The 24,345-nt window shown below is 41.6% G+C and overlaps 1 protein-coding gene across 1 annotated transcript in view; it reads right to left on the bottom strand.

Moving 5' to 3' along the window:
* Positions 1 to 22,695, bottom strand: part of DZIP1 (DAZ interacting zinc finger protein 1) — a 40,547-nt gene extending 17,852 nt beyond the window's left edge. The window contains exons 1-11 of the mRNA XM_037377759.1: positions 22,553 to 22,695; positions 17,550 to 17,619; positions 16,973 to 17,476; positions 14,100 to 14,184; positions 12,428 to 12,552; positions 9,181 to 9,342; positions 8,309 to 8,446; positions 6,939 to 7,001; positions 5,638 to 5,778; positions 3,192 to 3,240; positions 1,829 to 1,885 (exon numbers count right to left, since the gene is read on the bottom strand). Coding sequence (XP_037233656.1) covers positions 1,829 to 1,885; positions 3,192 to 3,240; positions 5,638 to 5,778; positions 6,939 to 7,001; positions 8,309 to 8,446; positions 9,181 to 9,342; positions 12,428 to 12,552; positions 14,100 to 14,184; positions 16,973 to 17,476; positions 17,550 to 17,552 — 1,327 coding nt within the window. The 5' untranslated portion in view covers positions 17,553 to 17,619; positions 22,553 to 22,695. The remainder of the gene's footprint in view (positions 1 to 1,828; positions 1,886 to 3,191; positions 3,241 to 5,637; positions 5,779 to 6,938; positions 7,002 to 8,308; positions 8,447 to 9,180; positions 9,343 to 12,427; positions 12,553 to 14,099; positions 14,185 to 16,972; positions 17,477 to 17,549; positions 17,620 to 22,552) is intronic.
* Positions 22,696 to 24,345: the final 1,650 nt, after the last annotated feature.

Genomic DNA, 24,345 nt, shown 5'->3' on the forward strand with positions numbered 1-24,345 from the left:
AAGTCATTCCATTGAGGAGCCCTGAAAATCTTGGGAAACACGCTATAACTTCTGCTAACCTTTATATCCAGAAATTAGGTAGGGTAAGTTTAAAAAAATCCAGAAGGGAAGAAAAGGGACAGACAGAGAGACCTGCAGAGATAAATAAAATAATCATCAGCAAAGGAATCCGAAGGAAAGACCTTCTTTGAGGTTTCATAATAAACTGATAGTGAATCTTTTGTATATCAATAGCAGGAACAGCCTTTTCTATCTTGAGAAGTTTCACGAAGTGTCACAGATTTCATATTTGAAGCAGCAGGACATCAGAAAAGATCTGAATGAGCTGATTTATATTGTCAAGAGTATAGAAAATACTAATGTTCACAGAACTCCCTTCTTCCTCAGTACAAATGAAAGTAAATGCACTAAGAAAGCAATGCTTGGCAAGCTTGGCATGTAAGCACTTAGCAGTAATGATCTTCATAAAACTAATTTCTTAAATTCAGGGCAATAGTTAAGCTACTTGCTGTGAGATCTCTTAGCCAGAAACGGCACTACTGTGTTGGTGCAATGAAGCTGGTTTGAATGAAAAAGAATTGGATTATTTAAAACACTATTACTAATAATCTATACTTAATATATCATTACTTTTCTCTGCGCAATATTTCATCTATATAGCTTCACTTAAAAAGCTTCAAGCAATGAACTACTAACCTTACATAGGTTAGAAAGAAACCTCTGTATTATTCAAATAATGTTACCATGTAATAAATAAACTCTTTGTTTCCTTCATTTAATAATTCCTGTAATAACAAATATTTTGAAATCAGCATATTTCAATATGAGGAAATCAGCAAAAAAATATGAGGAATATTTTTCATTCCTCATTAAGTTACTGAAAGCTTCTGTTGTATACTGCCCCTTCTCCTCATATGCCTTTTCAGAACTTTTTTAATTTGTTGAAAAAGAAAAATTCTGTAAAATTTTCTTAGACAAATTCAATTTTGTCTTCCTTTGGCAGGTTTTAAAACTGAGAGAAATAATAATAACCCCCCACTATTTAATTAGAATTCAATAATTCAAATAAACTGGTTTTTAACATTTAAATATTTTACTTGCTCAAAGTTCATTTTTCATTATTTTCCTACTTAAAATGAAAATAAAGAATTAATTGATTGCAGAATATTGGCATAGTAACAATACTCACCATTACTTTGCATACTGAGAACAAAAAAGAACTATTTTCACAAAGTACAAAACAATGTAAACAGAGGTTCATCCCTTCCTCCCACTTCTAAACAGTATCACAAGATGACAAGTTAAATCCTAAGTAATGATCTATATGTAACTACAGATACAGAAGAACTATCTAGATGGAATGACTCTACTTTGATCACTTCTGTATTTTTTCCTCCTTGCCATTTGAAGTCACATGGAAACTACAGTATTTCGAGACTTATAAACAAACATCTCCCCATATTTCCCTATATAAATTCCAGTAAATGCATATACCTATCCAGAACATGCATATACCAGGTAAGAATATTTTCTATAAGAAAACAAATTTTATTTCCTCAATTAGTTTCATTTACCTTAAAGTGCTTCAATACTATACATGTGTTAGGAAATATTCTCTAATTTTCCTTTGGTTTTCATGTATTCTTTTCAATAGTCATCTTTACAATTACTTGACAGAAATTCTCAATGCTGACATCCAGCAAAGCAATTCAAATTATGTTCTTTCAATATAACTGCTGTTACAGCTATGATGTGACAAACAACACATCTGAGAAGACAGAGTGTAAGATTTAAAAGTGCTGGATCTGGACCTATCGAAAAAGCTTACCATGCATCACTGGTAGACTTGGTTTAGATTCTTCAAGAGGCTCTACAGTAGTGCTCACTAAAGTAGCATAAAAGTAAAAAATAAGTATATGTATTATACTAAACAGTAACAGACATACAGATTCTTAAATGTAGCAATATTTAATCATATTTATAAATAATGTAATTTTTTGCTTTAATGGCAAAAAAATTTAAACAAATCATTTACAAAGTAAAAAATGGTCCTTCACAACATAAAAGTACATCTCTACGTATGTTTAAGATTTTTAATACTTCTAGAATCAGGAAAAGAAACTAGTAACTACAACATCACTGAACTGGAATGTGATCATCTCTGGTCACATCTGTATGCCAGTTTTGTGTCCCAGGGAAGAATCCTTGGCCCAAAGCTACTTAGTTAGGTCTACCCTGACCAAGGCTTGCATTCCCTTGCATTTCCCAAAGAGGATCTGCTGCATTTGCACTTCACATCATTTAAAGAGCACAGCCTTGGAGTGAATTATCACTTCAATTCTACGTTATTCAGGTCAGCTTGGGGCCTAGGATCAAATTTGCTTGTGTGCCATGGTCTTACATTTGTCTGTGCTTCAGTGTGGCTGAACATGACCAGCTCCAGTCAAAAAGTCATGCAGCCATACCATTACTTTGCACTCCCCTGTTAAGATTAACCTGCTCTCCACTGTTAAGATTCAGTTCAAGCCAAAGTCTTGCTAAGAGCAAGATGGTTTCCAAAGTGGGATTAGAATAAATTCAGCTGTCATGATCTACTGCAATAAATTTATTTCAAGTCACTGCAACTGCAGCATCAACTATATGGGTGTTTGTGGTGCAAGACTGCATCCTAAAACCCTATTATCAAGTTTAGCTATTTGTAATGGACATCAGATGTTAAAGCACTGCACAAACAAAAACACTGGAGTACTTAAAATTCTTTGAACACTTGTGTCGTAACTGACAAACTAATAAATTTTGTCTACTCTTTCAGTATTTTCCCTTTTGTGAGTTCTGCAGTCTAAGGACAGTCACTCATGAAAAAACAATTGAAATTACACTTCATAAAGCAAAGCTAAAAGTTGTTTACATAATACAAAATAGAGTTGCTGTATTTCACAACTCTTCACTATTCAAGCAATCAACTTTTCCCATTAGAAGCCCGTACAGCTGCAAAACATGAACTTTGCAAACCACGACACGGAAACAGGTAGGTACCCTGTGAAACACAAATACATCACCAATGCTGATTTGATTTCAATATTTAGTTAGCAAAGTTGATGTCTGTATTTTTCAATGAACCATAACATTTGTTTTGGCCAAGCTGCTGAAATCAGAAACAAAACCTGCTTTTTCTTACAGTTTGTACCTACCGTCATGTGGTTTAATGCTTGCAACTGATCTTGTGGACAATTCCTTTATCTAAAAGGGAAAAAGCATACGTGAATAGTTAAAAATGTAAATGATCAATATCTAGAAATGAACATTTAGTACAAAATACCTGGCTTCAGTACTATTCCATAAGAGAAATTATTGTTTATGATTTGGGGAGAAAAATACTACTTTTGCGGAACTCTGCTCTACTGCTACTGCCTAATGTGTATTCCATTTATGCTTAGTCAATGCTGAAGCTTTACTTCTGTTTGTTGTCTTACATGAACTTACGCTTTGTACAGCCTGTTATTGCAAGCTATAAAGAGAAACAAGAGCAGGCCTATGAGCCACTTCAGCACTTACAGTTTCAATACTTTCTGCTACAGCAATTCATGTTCAATTTTGCAAGTTTAGCTTCACTCCAGGGAAACACTTTACACATTGATTTTAAATGTATGAACAGTTCTCCTGTCTGCTCTACAGTTTTGTGTATTTGACGCCAAAGACATGCACTGAACAAAACTGAGATGGCAGAGGAAAGAAGCTGGCTATGATCTGATCTGAAGAAAACAGGAAACTTGTGAATCATCCTGTACCATTAAAACAATGGTGTTCTGCACTCCCGTTCCCCAAACAGAAGCTAAACCCAAACCATACAGACACACAGTCAATGTCAGCTGGAGCTAGCACAAGATACTGGACCCTGGTCCTCTTTCATTTATCAGTTTTGCTACAGCCAGTAGTGCCTCAATTCACTGCCCATCCAGTTCAGATTCTACAAAAGTGTTAGCTATTTCTCAAGCCCTTCCAGTTTCCACAGACTGAGAACACAGATCTTCACAACTATACTTCACGAACACCAGACTCAGATCCCTCCAAATCCACTTCACGTCTGTCACCATACTGTTCTGTTTTAAAAGGTGACCTTACTGTAAGAAATCTGTCTAGGATTAAGTCCTCTATTGCTCTAGCTATTGAATTTGTTAAGGTGGAGATGTAAAAACTATTATTTGTCTTTCCAGTTCTTTAAGCACTTAAGTAAAGGTTTAACATTAATCTCAAGAAAAATGTGTAAAATCAGGCGTTGGTTTGTAAAGAATGCATTCTGTAAAAGAGCAATAGGTTCTAAGGACAATGTAATCACGCCGTAGTGTAAACTGCAGACCACCCAGATCTTCACCCACCCTTCACCTCAAAAAAATCTATAGTTATTTTTGAACAGAAGCATATTTTAAAGAAAAAACAATTAAATTCCAAACAAACAATTTCACAGAAGCATACACTATTTCAGGTTGGAAGGGACCCCTAGGATCATGGAGTCCAAGTCCCTGCTCCTTGCAGGACTACCTAAAAGTAAACCATACGACTAAGAGTGTCACCCAGATGCTCCTTGAACTCTTGACAGGCTTGGTGCCATGACCTGGGGAGGCTGTTCCAGAGACCGACCACCCTCTCGATGAAGAATCTTTTCCTAAGATCCCATGTGAACTTGACACAGCTTCATTCCATTTCCTGTCATTGGACACCAGAGGGAGGAGATCAGCACCTCCCCTTCCAGTGCCCCCCTTGAGGAAGCTGTGACTTCGATGAGGTCAGCTCAGCCTTCTCTTCTCCAAGCTGAACAAGCCAAGTGATCTCAGCTGCTACTCCTAAGCCTTGTCGCCCTCCTCTGGACACACTCTAATGTTTGATGGCCATCTTGTACCGAGGCACACAGTACTTGGGGTGGAGCCACGCCAGCGCAGTGCAGATCAACCCCCTCGACAGGCTAGCTATGCTGTGCCTGATGCATCCCAGGACACAGCTGGCCCTTCTGGCTGCCAGGGCACACTGCTGGCTCACTCAACTTATTTGCTTTTTTAATTTTTAATGACATTAAGCCAAACGCCCACACCTCTTCCCACCGGGCTACGCTCTAACCTCGTCCCCCAGTTTGTACGTGTAAACAGGATTACCTCATCCCAAGTGGAGAACTGGGCACTTATTCTTGTTAAATTTCGTATGGTAATAATTCAATTAATTTTCACAATACTAAATATGATACATGACTTTTCCCACTAAAAATAAAGTATTACTTTCATCATATACACTACGTCTCATTATGATTATTTTGTGGCAGATTAAATCCCGTTCACCATCAGAAATTTTTCATCTGTAGACATTTTTTGGTGACTGCGACCTATTAATACTTTAACTCTGTGTTGAACTTATTAAAAACATTTGGGTTTTTTAAGCCTTTCCTTCTAATTGTGTTTTAATTCATGGTTTATATTCCTGTATCTCTTCTCCAGGTCTGTAATTTATCAACATAGTTTTTAAAGTGTAACCAAAATACTACAAATTGGGAATATTCAATATGCAACCATAGATGTATCACAGACCAATTGCTAGTAAAATGTTTCTGTGTCCTATGCTCTCTGAAACACAGTGTTTCACAAAACAGACCTGCTTCTTCTGAGTAATAATCAGATCATTCTGCTCCTGAAGCCTCTGTCCCAATTCTTCTATCCTCCTCTTATAAAATGTATTATTTTTATTCAGGTCTTCTCTCACTGATGATTTAAGCTTATCAATCTGTGACAGTAGCTAGAAAGCAAGAAGAAAAGTAACTTCACATTAACAGTATATAAAACATTTTAATACTCTAAGTTTAAACAAGCGTCATGCTTAAATCACTTTTTATTTACACCACGAAGACTACCTAAATCTCAATACAAAGAAAGGGACATACAAACACATTGCTGAGATTGCCTACAAATAAAAGCATACAACTCTATAAAAATGTTTTGGTTATAAACAGCGCCAAATAATGATATTTTAAGGAGATGAGGTATGAATTTGCATGATGAACCTAATATGTTAGTTAGCTCTGAATGTAGAAGAAAGGGAACAATATTTTAGGAGCATTATCCCAAAAGTAATACTTACATTACTCCTCCCTTATTCTATTCTTGCATTGTATGTGCGTGTATCATTAACTACATCCTTTTGGGGGAATGTTCCATGGTTCCTCCCCACTGCTTTCTTGCCAGAGGAGGAGAAGCATTGGTCAGACCACTATGATCTGCTCAGTTCTTACATGGTCACGCAGATGAAAGGAAAATGAAAGGAAAAGAAGCAAGAGAAACAAAGCAGGAAAGAGATTAAAAAGAAATGCAGACACAAAAAAAAAATCTGAGGAATAAAGCTTTGTATAGTAAAATATATAAACTGATGCAAAATAAAATGCCATGGTGTTTTTTCCCTGGAAAAGCTGAACAGATTCTGCGTTAGAAAGCTACAACAGAAAAAGCAGCAGAGAAGTGACAGAAAAGAGATAAAAAGATTGAGACATATGCCATAGGTCCATGGTAACAGAAGGTACAAGGTAGATGAAAGCTACATGTTGGTAAAGTTATATCTCAACTATCCAGCATATCCAAGTAATACAGAAAACACTGCGTAATACAGTGCTCACAGAATTAGTTGTAAACTCTCAAAAGAAAGATGCAGTTTCGGGTGTCTGTCAGATTCTTAAATGACAAATTCTGTTTCAGCCTTGGCCTTAACTGAAACATCAAGATCCTAGCATATCAGAAATACAGAGACAATAAATACATCTAAGAGGAAACACTCTTATAAACTCTTGATATCTAGGCTTTCTAATCCAACAGATGTATTATAGCACATCAAGAACTACTGAAAGGGTACGAACACAAGGAAAAAAATGTCTCCTTTTAGTTTAAGTGGTTTGCTGTGCCTCTTACCAGGGACTTTTCTGTCTCATGGTCATGATGAAGGGCTTGTATTCTAGATGTCCACTTACTTTCCTGCATAGAAGAAAGCAATACTAATTCCTGTTAACAACACATTAACATTTAGTTTGATATATGCAGCTTTATTTCTTGTTAATAACATATTAGCATTTAGTTAAATATATGCAGCTTTATTTTTCTAAAAAAGCATAAACGCTGAAAAGATTATTGATGATATGAAACATGTGTAACCCCATACTTAAGACCTAGAACAGTTATTAGCAAGTTTCATACATCCAAGTATGGTTTTCTTACCAATCACTCTAGAAGCTATATTTTTGTTCCTTGATTTGTATATATAGTGACTGTGAGTTAGAAATACACAAGTATTTTGATATATCTCTGTGTATTAACAATAACAGTAGTAAGAGCAGGTTTTTTCCCCCCAAAATAATGTCATTTCAAGCACTCATTAACAATTTATTTTGTGTAATGATGATAAAAAAACCAGTACTAATATATGAGTTTGAGAGTGAACTGAATTTTCTTTGATGAAATAAAAAAACCATAAAGTAAAACTAAATTTTCCACATCTTTGAGCAGATGTGACCAAACTTCTAGGTGATACCAGCAGCATGCAAAGATCTTCACACCCCAAGAACCACAAAATATATAATGTGTGTCTCAAAGTGTAAAAACAAAACCCACAAAATACAAAACAAAAAAAGAGAGAGGAGAGTAAAAAGGTTTGCAGGTATTTCCAAAGGCCTCACAACTCATTTTTTTTAGAGGAACAACCTAGACATGCAAGTGAGTCTCAGAGCAACGCAAGGACCTTGGCCTCAGTGGTCCTTCCTAGCTCAATCTTTCCTGCAGGTGGGACTTCGGATTGTCCAACAGATTTGAACTAGCACAAGCATCTGTGCTGGTCAGATGACACAGTCCTAGTACAGAAGTTGCATCTGACAAGCTCAAGTGCTTCATACGGCTCAAAAGCCACAGGCTGACAAATCCTGTCAGAAAGTTAACTTTTTTTTCATTTTGGAAAATAGAAAATTCCAATTTTTCCATAAGTGGCCTCAGAGATCAGCAGACATAAATGGTTTATCAGAGCCTTCTGCAACTGAACTGCAACAGTATCTGGTAAAGCTAGATATCAATAAATAAATAACAATTAATTGATTTCTAAAGAATAAGGGAAATAATTCCTTGATTTCTGTTATAAAGATTGTACTAAATACTAGTAAATCTTTAAAAACAGCTATTTTAGGCACTGAGAGGGATGAGAATTTTATTTATGGATTTAAAATCCTACTCAGAGATGTACAAAAATAAAAAGACCAATAGTCTATCAAAAGCAATACATTAAGTTACAATGTTACCTGTTTTTCAAGAAGCTTAAGCACACTGTGATAATCCTGAGAACTCTGAGGCTTCTCTTCTGTAAATTCTTGGCTGTCTTTCAGCGTCCCTAGATTGGATTTTTGTTGCATATTGGACTTTTGTAATTCTAACAATTGCTAAAAGGATGAGCGGAGGGAAATTAAGAACGTGTATAGAGATTTTGTTAACTGTCATTTAATACAAAATGTACTGTAAACATAACTATCCAGAGACTGCATCAGATACATTTGAAGTATTTCACATTTCTCATGAGTTCAGCATTTATCAAATTTCATGTAATTAATATATACATGTAGCAAAAATATGTCTTGCAAATGTGCACAGGACCTAGCAGCTACAAAATATAAGCTGCTCTGGTAATGCTGTGCATACTTGTTTTCTGACCCACCTACACTTTTACAATTCTCTTTCTAGTGAAAACTCTGAAAAGCATTTCCAAAGCACATATTGAAAACACATGCAGTTCTACTGTCAGGACTATAATGCAGAGGTTAGTCCCCTCCGTGCCAGTTATGAGAATATTAATATAAGGATACCCAATAGTCAGCAATAACAGTATCTACTAATCTATAAACAGGCATTCAAATGTTGAGAAGGAGAAAAAAAAAAAGACAGTTACTGAATGCATAATTCATTCATCCAAGACTATGCTATTAAAAAAGAACTGAAATTATGTTAATAAAGTACCAGTATAAAAAGATACAATTATGGCTAGCATTCAACCATTATTTTTTGAGTTTTGTAAGACAACCTCTACGATAACTACATCACATTTCAAATACGTGAAGTTCACTGCCATATATTGTAAGGGATTCATGCTTTAAAATGTTGGAAAATATAAATCACTTACATTTTCTAATGTTGAATTTCTTGAAGATAACTCCTTAAGTTCTTTCATAAACATCTCTTTCACTTTCTCTATTTTATCGGCTAATTTCTCTTTTTCATCCTCTTTCCATTTATGAAATGATTGTAGAATTTCTTCTTCTTTTGATTTTTGCTGTTCGCATTCCTGAAATTATTTTAAAAACTTTATTTGTTATTTTTCCCCACATGCAATAGTACTTCTAGTACCCAAACTACGTGTGGGAAGCAGTCACTTTCAATGGAAAATACCATGACATCAAAAAACATAAACCCCACCAGTTTCTGAAGAACTGTGAGTAGCAAACTATACATTTTGTTAGCAAAACAAGTACACCTCAAGAAGTTTTGGTCATTCATCATTTTTCATTGACTAACACATGAATGACCTTATTTGGTCATATCAAAGATCCATCTAGTTCAGCATCCTGTTTCTCACAGAGGCCATAAGCACATAGGTGAGAAAGGGTAATATCAGGGCAAGCAAACATGTGTGTTCTCCTTCGTAATCTCCAAGCTGCCAACTGTTTTCAGCTCAGAGGACCTCCTCAGCCTGATATAGTTTGGCAAACTTAGTAACCTTCCATACATTTATCCTCATATACTTTTGCAGTCATCCCTTGTGGCTGCATCAGCTTTTAACAACTGCAACATCTTTTGCCAGCGAGCTCCACAAGCTGCAGGAAGAGCCAAGTACTTTTTTTCTCATCTGAATCTGGCTCCTGCTAGGTTCATTTGATGGATGCTAAGTCCTGAACCGAAAAAAGAGAGTGAATCATTGATACCTATTCACTCTATGTAAACTCATGACTTCGCAGACATCATTATCTCACCCTCCATCTCCACCAAGCTGTTGTCTTTTTCAGACTGACAATTCTTAGCATGCTCAGTCATTCTAAATAATGACTGATCACCTCTGTAGCCCATCTTCGTAACTTTAATAATTCTATCACATCCTTTTTGAGATGAAGGGACCAGACCTACACACAGTATTTAGGCTGTGGCTTGCTTAGTGATTTTTCAGAATAATTTGTAATACTTGGTTTTCTTTGCTGGCTGCTACTAGCCAGTGTCTACACTTCCCTGGAAGTATGTATCACAACCTTAAGATCTCACCCTTCTTCAGTAATAACACTCAGCTCAGAACGCGCCATTTTGTAGATGAATTTAGAATTATCTTTTTTACTCGATTTTATGTTAAAATTCCTTTTACCATTCCATTACCTAGTCAGTCATTTTTGTGTAGTCCTCAACTTGTTGAAAGTCCTGCATTTCACTGCCCAGAATAGACACACTTTTTAGGCAACCCCTACCTCTTTCCACCACAGCATTCACTCTGAATTTGTTCTCCAACTACAACAAACAATCATTGTACATTTACAAAGAATGGGATCTTCCGTATCATTTCACCTCAAAGGAGCAGAAGGAACCAAGAATGCGAAGCATGACAGTTTTTATCCACGTTCCCTACAGCAGTGGTTCTCCTAACAAAAAGCACAGGTGAAAGATCTTCCACTCTTTCAGTCAAAAGATACCAATACATAACAATACCTGAATTGACAGTGGATGTCAGTCATGGCAGACAAACTGCAACCAGTCATGCTTCACATTTCTATCTTCCCTGACATCCCAGAAAAACACAGAAGCTTTGAAAGCTTCTTGTTGTGTAACACTGCAGGCTGCAGCTTCAGGACATTTCAGGCAGTCCCCTTGTAGTTAGGAGACTCAGCTTCGACAAGTGACTTCAAAATAGGCCCCTAAGGCACAAAAAGTCTACACTGCACTGTTATGACTGCTCCAAGTTCCATCTCGTAGGAAAAATAATGCTTAAAGGGCAGAAGTATGTTATAGATGTACTCCCAAAAATAAGGTACAGATGAATGAGTACAATACCTAGCACATGTTCACGCAGGGCCAAAGCCCGTTATTCTGCCAGTGCTTGCACTCCTAAGTGAAACTCTACGCACACTCTTCATTTGGTCATGCATTACTTTTGAAAATGGAAAAAAACCCAGGAAATTGAATGGTCCTGAGAAAAGGGGAACAAGAGGACTGAAGAAAGGAAAGTCTGAAGCTGTGCTCAGGGAAAGAAACACTGTGTCTTACAGAAGATCAGTCTTTCCTCTGAAAACAAGGAAGAAAATTAATGATAGCCATGTTTTATTTATTCCCTTTAAATTCAAAATGTAGTGTTTCTTCCAAAAGGTAATGGTTGGTTTTGTTTGAAGGTCCTCCAACTCCACTAGGAAAGCCATTTATAAGTTCTGAATATTGGAGGAAGGAAGGTTGTCACACGTTATGTTAACAAGCACAAAACACTGCTTTTCAATGTGATACACAGCAAACTGCAACTGCAATATAAAGATCAGTGTTTAATTCAATCATGTGAACTATCTTGTCCCTTATGCCAAAAATGTGCTCCTCAAATTGAAGTGCAAAGACCCTCTCCTATTAAAAAAATTTCCATCCCTATTTCTATAATTATCTGATTGCATTTACTTAAACAGAAATGAAAACTGTGAGATTATCTGAAATTATCAAGCTTTAAAAAAAATAATAAATTAAACAGCATACTTACAAGATTCAGTATCATCCTAAACAAAGCCTTCCATGTGATTACAAACAGATGATTACTGCTTTTAAAGTATTCTGCTCTAAAGTCTTTTTATTCACATAGAAACAGTTAAGACTACTTTCTGCTTTTGCTCTCTGGTCAGCCCAAACCCTAAGCACCTAAAGACCAACATGCAAGACCTAGACTGTTTTGGTTTTTCTCAGTCTCTCTTCCTTGAACTGCTTTACTCCTGTTAGACAGTAAAGTCCTCCACAGGAAAGAATAAATCCTACTCAGTTTATAAAGCCACATGTAAAATCATAGCCATATCTAAGAAACAATCATCACAAAATATCATTATGTCAAAAATAGCTTGTATTTCACCACAGTGACACAATTTTATCTGCTTCAATAACAGACCACATCTTATGGACTGGCAAGTGCTAACAAAGTGTCATCTCAAGCATTCTTTTCAATTATGTCTAAAACAAAAGTAAGGAGAAAGTGGATGTTCAGTATTATGGGAGGCAAGGGAGCGCTATGCTCTAATGCCCAAGCACCATCGCTGATGGACAGGCAAGCTGTAGATGCATTTTTGTCCTGTTCCAGTTACAAAAGAGGGAACACATTCCAAAGTACTAATTCTTTTGAGACGTTCACATTACTTAGCACGTATTACCTTAGAAAACCTGGCCATATTAGCCTGTTGTTCAGCCTCTAACTGGGACTTTGTCAGCTGCAACTGTTCCTTCAATTTATCAATCTCATCCTGCAATTTGTCCGTCTTTGCTTGCCTCTTCTGTTCTGTTTGAAACAAACACAGACAGAAAAAACATTTGTTGTAATTTCTGGAAATATGATAGTTACTGCAAATGCATTTCTATAGTGTTTCAGTAACATCTTCATGAAGTGTGACTCTCTTAGACCACTTACCCTCACACTACAATGATTCTCTAAAGATACTTTTAAATACGTATGTTCTCTGGACTGCTAACTTATCCCCAAAGACTGAAAAATACCAGTATTACTGACATGTGAAATAGTTTATGAAATATTTACGACAAAAAGTATTCTATAATCTAATTTCAAATGAATCTAAGCAGCACAGGCTCAAAAAAGGATGTATGAAGGACAAAGTGAAACTCCATTATGCAATTCTGTTAGGTTTAATTTATTCTACATAACTTTTGTAAGGAGTCCATTTGGAATACAACTCATTATTTACCTGGAATGAGTCAGGGGAATGTCACTGTAAAAAAACCCACGTTAAAATATGCAAAAATGCTAACAATCTTTAACGTTGAAACATTTTATCAATTTACGAAGGATTTACCAGCCCATCACCTGGGAATCTGAGCACAATGCAGAATATTATTTCAGAAATAACTGCATGGAGTATTTCCCTCATACAGCCATTTCAGACTAATTCTTTGCATGATTAGTTTAGCTGTTTCTGCAGCATCTTCCACTATGATTTTAATCAACTGTAAAGTGCACAGGAGCTTCTTTCTTATTCCAAAATATGAATGCTTCCTCAGACCCCTCTCACTGTTCCTGCTGTTTATTTGCCTGACAAGCTACAGTTCAGACTTTGCTGGATTCTTCCCACTCTTTCTCCTCCCAAATGCTCTTTTTACCTGACTCATTTCTTATCACTGCCATTTGTCAATACTCGTTAGTCTTTACCAATAAATCACAAGCATGCAGCCTAACAGGAAGGAGAGACTTTAAGAGATGGGTGAAACAAATTTTGAGAGCCTTGTTTTTCAAACTAAACCTTTTTCAATGAAGAGAGACAAAAGTACGTAAATTAGCGGTATAGCAAGATTATGATAGATACATGAAGTCAAGAGTAATCTTGACAGTTTATTTTTCTTACTATATTTTACAGTCAATTTAGTTCAGGAAAGCCTAATTCTATTCAAACTGATTTCAGGTGAGCTGGATTATTTCTGTACTGGTAATTCATACATACCCACAAAATGAATTTTCCTTAGCACAACTTGTTCATTTAACCCACACCTTCCTAACATGCATGCCTAAAGAGAAACTGTGCTCAGAACTCTGCTACAGACTAAAGTACTCAGCGGGATCACTAGTTTGAAAAGGTACTGTAAATATGGCATACAATTTTTTGTTAATTATCTTCCAGAGACTGAAATATAGGGTGCCCAACACATTTTGTCAGTCAGTGTTCCTTGCATTCACACAAATTGGTATCTGCCACTTAAAAATGGAACATGAAAATCATTCTTCCCAGTTACACAAAATCATGGACTGCACATTCTCACTATATTTACACTTTTCTAAACTGTTTACCTTAATATTTTTTATAACATTAAAGTACATACCCATCTGAGATTCTTCTGGATGACGCCTTTGCATGTGACTTTGTAAAAAGGAATAGTTCATAAAAGCCTTTTCACAAAACTGACACTACAAAAACCAGATAAAAATATTTTAGTTATTATTAGTAACATCTGTTTGGTAAGTATAGTTGTTACGGTTTTTAACAGGTTACATCTTATCCATACCTCAAAAGAAGGTAACTTTAATAAATTCCATCTCACAAGAATAATGACTAAAATTTTCATGATACCAGATTTCTGCTAAGTTATTAATATATTTGTGTTATGTAAGGTCTTTCAGTGATGGTCACGGGCAAGAATCTCACTGTGCTAGGCAGTGTACAAACTCTGAACAAAAGACTCCAGCCAAGCAAGTTCAAATTCAGATATAAACCACAGATTAGAGATGAATATAGGTAGGTAGAGAACTATAAGGGAAAAGTAAGACAACACTATTCAGCAAAATACACACTGACTCCAGCCAACTAGTAGGTCAGGTATTAAGATTCTTGTATCACAGGAAAGGACAGCACCACACAGCTAGGAAGAAACAATAAACGTCAGTTGTAAGATGACAGTATTAGAAAGACCATAGATATGTAAAAAGCACAGACATTTCAACCAGAATAAGGTAACAGTACACAATTTTGCAAGAAGTACATACACACATTAGTATGCTACCTAGCATCCTTCCAAAGCGTAAAGCCATTTCAATTACCATGCCTATAATTTACTTATTAGTTTTGATTTTCAATTTAAAATCATATTTTCAGGCAATTTTTTCATGTTCAAAGTACATTCCACTAATGTTCAGAATAGTAAAAAGAGATGGGTAGTACAAGGACAGAAGCTACACCTACAGATTTTACAACATACTGGTATGATTATGAATCAGAACCCCTAATCGCTTTAGGCAGCGCTGCTCTTCACCTCTCTCATACTTTTTTTCCCCATAAATATATTTTAGCAAACCACAAATACTCAGCTGAGTCCTCTTCCCTTATCAGTGTGATATGACTGTAAGAGATTGACTTAACAGATTCAAGATCTTCTCACCGTAATCAAATTCCCAGACTTCATCTAATATTTAAAATACTGCCACTGAGAGTCAGGTATCCTATTAAATACATCTTTGAGCAAACACTAAAGCCATTAATTATTGAGACGAATTTTGTTGTACAAACATAAAAAAAGGTGCTAACATAAAACCAAAGTAGAGATATAGTATGGCAGCAAAGCATTACTGCCAACCAAGAGGGAGCTTCCAGTGCAACAGATTGCACATGATTTATGGAATTAAATTGGCTGTGAAATAATGTTATCCATTCAAGCACAAACTTCACGTCAGTTTGACTTGTTAGTAGTGAAAGAAAGCTCTTACTGCAGGAGACAGGACTAACACAGGGAATATTTAGGTTTTGAATTATGTAACATTATTCTTGCAACTACTTTTCACAGTGTTAGACACAATGTGCGCTTTCAACCTACATCATGAATGAGGATATAAAGTTTCTGAACAAAGTATCAAAAAAAGTGAAAAATGATTGTATAAAATTAAATTTGTATTACTCTGATGAAGGTATTGACCAGCAAGTATTAAATTTATGACCTGTAGGCACTAGTACCATTTTACAGTAGTATTTGGTAATACCTAGCTGACAATCACAGTCTGAGAATTATTTAGGTTTACACATAAAATGATGCATGCAAATAGTTTTCTTTTGCAACACAGGACAAACTGTTCTTTAAGTTGCCTAAAGGCTTTTTAAAATTATACCACATCAGCAGCTTGGCCTTAAGACTAACACTCAAATGCACTGAAACAAGGTTCCCATGAAATCTACCGTATGTATAGCTCTGCTCTTGGAGCATGAAGTATTTTTTCCCTTACAGAAACACTTGAATCAACTTAGCTGATGTCTTAAAAAACTAAACTTTGCCAGCCTGCTGAAATTGGTATCATACCATGGGATAAGATTGTACGTTCTTAAGAAAACTTGCATTGGTTCTGTACTGCAACTATTCCACTGTTAAGGAGAATTTCAACAATCAGGATTGCTAGTATCCCAAGAATTAAAAAAAAAATAAAAAGAAAACTATAACTGCAAACATATAGGTACAAAGAGCTAGCCTGAAATCATGTCAAGTCTGTGTCCAGTGTACTCTCCAGACTTCAGACTACAACTGAAGATGCAATCTGCATTCCTGAAACCTGCTGAAAAATGCTGAAGCTGAAAAATATTTAAATCATACTATTACACCCAGAACACAAAAACCTCTCCCTCAAAAAATGAGTGCCGTGACACAGAGTCAGAACAGCAACGTACTAAGGCTCTTAAGGAAGAACCTTAAGGAACAGATTGTTGTGGAGTTAAAGATGAGCTACCTCACTGGGGCTCTTTAACATCATGCCTGAGTCACTTCTGAGTCATGCACACAAGCAGCAACTTGGTGCCTGGAGAACATTACTGCAGGAAAGTTTTGATGTGCTTGCCCTGTGTGTTTTCTGACCAAGTCGTTGATTGACAAGGAAAGACAGCAACAGAAAGCAGTAGCATATTTATCACAGGTTTTGTATGCGTGTGTTTGTGACACTTCAGATGCATCAAAAGCGAATCCAAAAATAAAAAGCAATTATTAGTAAAAAGAGGATTTGTTAATATGATGTGGCACTCTCCCAAATGTCTGTGAAACACAGACGGGAAGCGAAGCACCCTACTCCCTTTTCCTAAGGTCACCGGTCCCTCAGCTCCAGCCTTCCACCCCGCAGGTGACCGCACCGCAGCAGAGCGGGTCTGTTCTGCCACCTGTCCCCAGACCGGCTCGGAGCTGGCAAGGTGTGGGTGTGCCGGGGCTGCCAGGGCCTCTCCTCTCACCTGGTGGTAGCTGGCTCGGGCCTCCAGCATCATCTGCTGGGTGCTGATCATCTTCTTCCTCCGCCGGCACTCCTCCTTGAGCCCCTTGATCTCCTGCGAGTGATGGGCCACCTCCTTGCCCAGCTGGTCGCGCTGGGCCTGCGCCGCTCGCAGGGCCTGCTCCAGGCTGCCGAGCTGGGCGCTGAGGTACTCCTGGGAGTGCAGCAGGTACTCGGTGCACAGCTGGGACAGGCGCAGCAGCTTCAGCAGCAGCGGGTCGGCGGGGCCCTGGCAGTGGGGACAGCGCTCCCGCTCGGCGCTGCAGAAGGTGACGTGCTCCAGGTGCTCCTGCAGGGCCGCCACGTCCCCCTCCCGCGACACCCGGCCCACGTCCACGGCGCTCAGCCGCCGCCAGTCCGGGCTCTCATGGCGGCCGCGGAACTGGAAGGCGGGAAACGGCGCCTGCCCCGCGCCGCCCCCGGCTCCCCCCGCCGCCGGCGGGTAGTAGGCGCGCTCGGTGAAGGGCTGCGGGGAGAGAGACACGGCTCAGCCCGGGCCGGCACCCACCCCGCCCCCCGCCCGCCCTCCCGGCGCTCACCATGGCCGAGCTCCGTCCCTCGGGCTCCGCTCGGCGCCGGCGTCCTCCGCGTCGCTATAGCAGCCTCGGCCTGCGCGGGTGGGAGGCGGGTGTCAGGCCCGGCCGCACCGCCTCCCGCCCGCCCCGGGCCCGGCACGCCGCCCCCCGCCCCGCCGCCCTCCGCCCCGCCGCGGGGGCTCGGCTCCGCGACCGGCACAAACCCCGTCCCCTTCCCCGTCCCGTCCCGCTCCATCCCGCGGTGCCAGCGCGCTCTCCTGGCAGCGCCGTGCCGCCACCCTGCTCCCGCGGGTCCCCGCGCTGCTCCTGCCCTGCACACCCCGCGTGCGTGCCATCTTCACGCACTACTCACACCCAACACATACGTATCCTCAGCCACACCGTTACCTGCACGGACCCTTACCACAGCTACACAGCACGTGTTTTCTCTCTCCACATTCCTTTCACTTCTAGGAAGCCCTTACGTGGCGCCCTACAGACACATTTCACTTCACTGCATCGACGTGCCACCCCACCCACCACCCTGTCCCTCCTCCCTGCTGCTCCTGACTCATAAACTTTTCACACTCTATGACAACGTTACACGCCTCCACCCCTGTGCCGTCCTATGCCCTTCTCCAGCCTCACCTACTCACCTCCCCGAAGGGGTGACACCTGTCACCTGCCCACCATCAGCACATGGTACGTATGCCATTTCTCTCTACATCGACTTCACGCTGCTGCACTCTCATGTGCCTCAGCTGGTAGCTCCATGCAGTCTCTTCAGTGCAGTTCCATACCCTCCCAATGCCTGCACAGCAGCCTCCTGCCAGGTGCTTCCATGCACCTCCCTCACCCTAACACAGTCACACACCTTTTGCATGCTGCTTCCACATACTCTCCTCACTCGTCACACCAGCACACCTCTGCCTGGTACCACCAGACCTCCTCTTGCAACCACATAACCCTACAGCCTCACCACATAGGCCCATCATTCCTGCCTCATGCTACCAATCCCAAACACTTCATCCCCAAGAAGCACCTGGTGGGTTGTGTATATTGCCTACTTCATCATCCATGCTCAAATAATTTTCTTCAAGGCAACCAACACCTGCTGCCTATATCCCTGTCTCACCACAATTCCCAGTATGCCCCAGCTTAGTGTTCCCATTTCCTGCTCCTGCTCAGTCACTTCAAACACTGTCCCCAGGCAGGAGCATCCCTCTCCTGCATCACACAAAATTACCCTATAGCCTTGCTCATCCTTACTACTGTCCTCCAAAAGCCTGCTGTTCCTGTTAACACTTCTTAATATTTCAGTCCCCTATGCTACCTCGGCCTTACTGTCACATTCCATGTTTATACCTACCTGACTTTTCAGTTCCTTCCACACATGCTCTAGTTTCTCATCCCCCTAGTCCCTCCTAGATATGTACCTCTCCAAGAACATTCACACAACATATACTTAATCATACATTCACACGACGTATACTTAATCATACACTCCGTTCCACAGGTTCCTCTACATCATGGTTCACTGAGTCACATAAATGTTGTTCACAAGGGATCTCTGGTGATCATCACCTAGTCCAACTTTCAATGCAGGGCTGTCACCAACACTAGTTCACATCACGTTTGGCATTTAAGATGAATGAATGGTCCATGACCTCTCTGGGCAACCTGGTGTATGGCTGTGCTCTCTTCTTCGTGAAAACATTTTCCCTAGTATCTCATTGAGAATCTGCTACTACCAAGAAAAACATGGTTCTGATATTTTTGCAACTATTCTTAAGTAACTGTAGGCCACTATTAGAGTGCCCCCTTTGCCTTCTCTTCCCCACGCTAAACAAGCCCAGCTCCCTCAACCTCTTCTTGCAGAAGTAGTGCTGTAACCCTAACCATCTTGCTAGCCCTCCTCTGCCCCTTTCAGCTTCTCCCCATCCCTCAGACTTCCCTTTAACATTTTCCTCCATTCACCTCCTAGGAACGTGCAATGAACCTCATGTCTCATCTGCACTTTTAACATTACCCTTTCCAATATAAATGGTCACATGTCTACCATTAACCACAACATACATCTACTTCTATGCAAATACCAACAATGCCGTTACATGCACTGATGCAAGGTCTCACAAATTACAAGCTCTTAGGTTTATCTAGGTTTTTATATTGGTTGTACCAAAAATCTTGTTTGCTTTTCCCACATATAAGAATTGATATAAAAAAAAATACACCTGGACTAATTTAATTCCCCTATCTTAGCAGATATAGATTGAACAGAATAGAACAGAACAGACTATTTCAGTTGGATGTACAGCGATCATCTAGTCCAGCTGCCTGACCGATTCAGGGCTGACCGAAAGTGAAAGCATGTCATTAAGGGCATTGTCCAAATGCCTCTTAAACACTGACAGGCTTGGGGCATCGACCACCTCTCGAGGAGGCCTGTTCCAGTGATCGACCACCCTCTTGGTAAAGGAATGCTTCCTGATGTCCAGTCTAAACCTCCCCTGGTGCAGATTTGAACCCTTCCCACACGTCTTACCACTGGATCCCAGGGAGAAGAGATCATCATCTCCCTCCCCACTTCCCCTCCTGGGAACCTGCAGAGAGCAACGAGGTCGCCACTTGGCCTCCTCCTCTCCAAACTAGACAATCCCAAAGTCCTCAGCTGCTCCTGACAGGACATGCCTTCCAGCCCTGGCACCAGCTTTGTTGCCCTCCTCTGGACACATTCACATGAACATCCTGCTTCAGTTGTGGGGCCCAGGACTGCAGACACTACTCAAGGTGAGGCTGCGCCAGTGCTGAATACAGCAGGACGGTCGCCTCTTTTGACCGGCTGGTTATGCTGTGTTTGAAGCACCTGAAGCACAGGGACAGCTGCTCTGTGGTGCCCCTCCATGAACTCTGCTCTCCATATGGACATTGGCAACACTCTGGCTCGGCCTCAGGAGGTGAGCAGGCTGAGCATCGCCATTCCTCCTAAAGGAAACCTGGGCACACAGCAAACTCACACTCCAAAAAGATGGACTTCTGCCTGGGAAAAATGAGGGTCTGGTACTGAACACCTGCAGCAGAAGTGTCGTCCTTGCAGTCAACGCACCCAGCATGCATCCCAGAACCACGACCATGGGATACACCTCTGCTTCACAGTACAGACCCACGCATTTGCTCCAGTGCTCAGCTACCAAAACCTAGACCCAGATCAGTCTCAGTGACGGTCAGACACTCACTTCAGCAACCCAGGGTCCAACTCTTTATCAGCCTCTCCCATTCTTCACACTGACATCTACCCCTGCACAAAGGCAAAGAAGGAGGAGATTTCTTTTCATACCCACAGAGAACCAGGAGGACTTCTCTCTTGTTTTATCCGCATACTGAAAAGTTACACCCTTCTGTCTTCCCCATTTTTATAAAAAGCTTGAAATCAACCTTTCCAAGAACATATCTAGGCCCAGCACAAGGCTTCATTAATCTACAAAATTAATTTCAATGTATGGACATTTGAACTGGGAAGTTAAAAACATGAACGCAGTACTGTGGGCCCTCCTGCCTGTTGGCTCAAGCCACCCTGGAAGGCAATCTTCCAAAATACTTAGCACTACAACTTCCTTTTTGGACCTTTAACCTCAAGTCTACTGGCTACGCTTTACTGCAATGCCGGAGGTTCCATACATCCCTCATTCACATTCTTCCAGCACTTACCACTTTTTTTTTTAATTTAGAAAGATACTGTGTGGTGTTCATAACATTGCCATCTTCTCCTGCAAGGATGACATTTTTGCCACCCCGTTGTCCATGAACAGGGCCTCCAGCAATTCCTACCTTTAAAGAAATCTATTTAACATTTTTTATTTATATCACATATAGATCTGCCTGGTTTACTGCTGAACTTTGCACTGCTCTGACTCCCTAAGTAGTAAGAAAATATACTGCTAATCTCCTTTAAAGCTATTTCTAGTACATTGCAGAATCACTTCCATTTACAGTGTATAAATACACTTCTATTTGTAAGCAGCTAGATTTTTAAAAAATGCTCAACTACCCACTACTGTCCAAAATGTTCATGCCTCAAATTCCTTAAAGCACCTTGAAAACTTGTATTTGGATATTTTTCCTAGGCAAAGGAACTGTTAAGCTGTACATAACAGAATTTATCTCCCAAAGATCTGAGCCTAGCACATGCTCTATCTATTTGACATAGGAGAAACTTCTTCACATAAGAAAACATGCAAACTACCAATTTCTGTGTCAAGCAGAAGGAGCCTGAAAAAGCACACATGCAACAAGGGTCTTTAACTCACAGATGCATGGATTTAATAAAAAAAAAAATTAAAGACTGCAAAGTTAAACCAAACCCGTGGCCATGCTTATTCTCCTCGGCCAACGTGTTTAGTCAGGAATATACATATGGAGTTTCATGCTGCTGCAGCTAAACTTGCTTTAACTGAACGTGACCTCACAGCGATGCATCACGAAGCTGCGGGGAGGCACAAGCTGCCCAGGTATATCCATGGAGGCAGAAACAGTACGTACAGGCTGAGACAGACCTTTTCCATCTTTCTTTCTGTCAGATTTACTCCATCCTTGGAGCTGTGCCCATGCAGGTCAGGGCTATCACCCACCCGCCGGGCCCCCTCCGCTGGGGGTGGCACCGCCGTAGGGTGGCGGACGGCGGAGGAGGCCTGGCTCCCCCTGACACCCCCTCCCCCGGGGTGGGCGGCACAGGGGAGAAGCGGCTTTTCACCCCGGCCGTGCCCACAGGCCAGGCCCGGCCCCGGCCCGGCGGGCGGGCAGCGGGGCGCACGGCGGGGTGCGGCGGGAGCCGCCCGAGCAGGGCCGGGCCTGCGGGAGGCCCAAGCTGGGCTCCATCTCCCAGCCGAAACCTCAGGCTCCCGCCCCGCTCCCTCCCGCTCCCTGCCGCCTTCCCCTGAGGAGAGGCCCCGCCGCGCGCTTCCCTCCCCTCACCCCCCGCGCCCCAGCGGCTGCCCGGCCCCGGGGCGCGGGGCGAGCCCCCCGCTCACCTCAGGCTGCAGCTCCGCGGCGGCCCGGCCCGGCCCGGCCCGGCGGTGCGCGGCTCCCCGCCGCCGGGCGCGGAGGGGTGGCGGGGCTGCGGCCGCTCCCCGCCCCCGACCCGGGCGGTTACTGGTGCATGCCGCAGGGGGAGGCAGCTCCCCTCCTCCTCCTCCTCCTTCTCCTTGTCCTCGCCTCCCCCGTCCTCCTGCGCCTCCCGCTGCCCCGAGGCGGCGGAGGATGAGCCGGGGCTGCGGCAGGGGGGAGCGGCGGCGGGGGGCTGGGGCCGGCGCTGCAGGCGCAGGCGGGGACCCCCACGCTGCTCGCCGACTCTCGGCTCTTGACAGTCGCCCGGCAGATGTTTGTGCCCAGGCGGGGTGTCCTTTGTCCTGGTCCTAGCCCAGGAGCGGGTCCCGAGCCTCTTCGGCCAGGGGCAGTTTGCTTTTTTGTTTGGGGGGGGTTTTGTGGGGTTTTTGGGAGGGTTTTTGTTGGTGGTTTGTTGTTTTTTTTTTTTTTCAATACACGGGAAGTTATAAGAAGCTTTTGCAATTACTTGCCACGCAGTCACTGAAGACGAGACATTTAAACCGGCGAAGCGGCGCGCTCCTCAGCGGGCAGCCCCGGGCAGCGCAGCGCAGCCCCGCAGCGGGCGGAGGCGGGACCCCGCCTGCCCGCGGGGCTGGAGCGGGGACCTGGGGGACTGCCGGGGGCTGCCGGGGGCGCACTGTTAACTCCCGTGGGCGGGGGTGGTCCTGAGCGTTTTCTGAAGTGTGCAGGAGGACACCAAGTTCCAGTGGGAGGGTAAGGCGGCGGTATGCTGTCCTGAAGGTATCTTAAGTAATGTCAGGTGAAGAGACTGGGTTCAGTGAAAACAGGTGTAATATGTATAATATGGAATGGAAAATATAAACGAAAATATGTATAATAATATGTATCATGCAGGTAAGATCATTCCAACGGCTACAGATTACATCAGATCCTCCTAATTTTCCTCCTCTTCCCTGTAAGGTTTTGAATTGTGTTTTTTTTCCAGAATAAATGCTGTGCAGCCTTTGTGGCAAGGAGGAAATTTTCGAACAGTTTGTATTTAATATAAACTACACCAGCAAATTCAGCGGAGGGGATGACCACCACATATTTACAACACCTAGTCTTCACTGAGGAGTTCTGTTTGGCCAGAGAGACACCATTTTTTTTCCAAAGTACATAAGCAATAAATTCTGGAAAACTTTTGGCTCTCAACACACACGCTGAGACTTTGCAGGACACCAGCTTTCCTTGCTGAACCATGAAATTCTGCTGTGACAGTGTTGATGTGGGCACATATGCTGCATACACCAGCTTTAAGAAAATAAGTAATCATTTGGATGCTTCAGTTTTAATGTCCTAAGAGTACCTCAGCATGCTCCCATCACTAATGGGTGTTCAATCCACAGGATCAGGCTGGAGCTAGTCTGAAGGAAAACCCAAACATGTATAAGATGTGGACCTCAGGTCCTCAGTACTGACTTTTGCTTCTGTAGATTGCTTTTGTTGGGTCACTAAAGCAGGTGTTGTCAGACAAAGATGCTGATATTGAGGCTTTAGTGTGGTAAACCTTAGTTAACACTAATAATGAAGAGATAACTTTGAAAACTAGCAATGCAACGGTCACTGCCTCTAAGGGCCAGGCCTAGAGGCAAACAGTTGATGAGCACATTATGTGAATGGCTGGAGCACCCACTTAGTAAGCACGATGTGCAAAGGCAGTCCCTTCTGTGCCCAAGAAGTTTTGTCCAGTGCCCTTCTTAAAATGCCCTAATGG

The sequence above is a fragment of the Falco rusticolus genome, chromosome 2 (genome assembly GCF_015220075.1).
Source record: "Falco rusticolus isolate bFalRus1 chromosome 2, bFalRus1.pri, whole genome shotgun sequence".
Classification (NCBI taxonomy): Eukaryota; Metazoa; Chordata; class Aves; order Falconiformes; family Falconidae; genus Falco; species Falco rusticolus.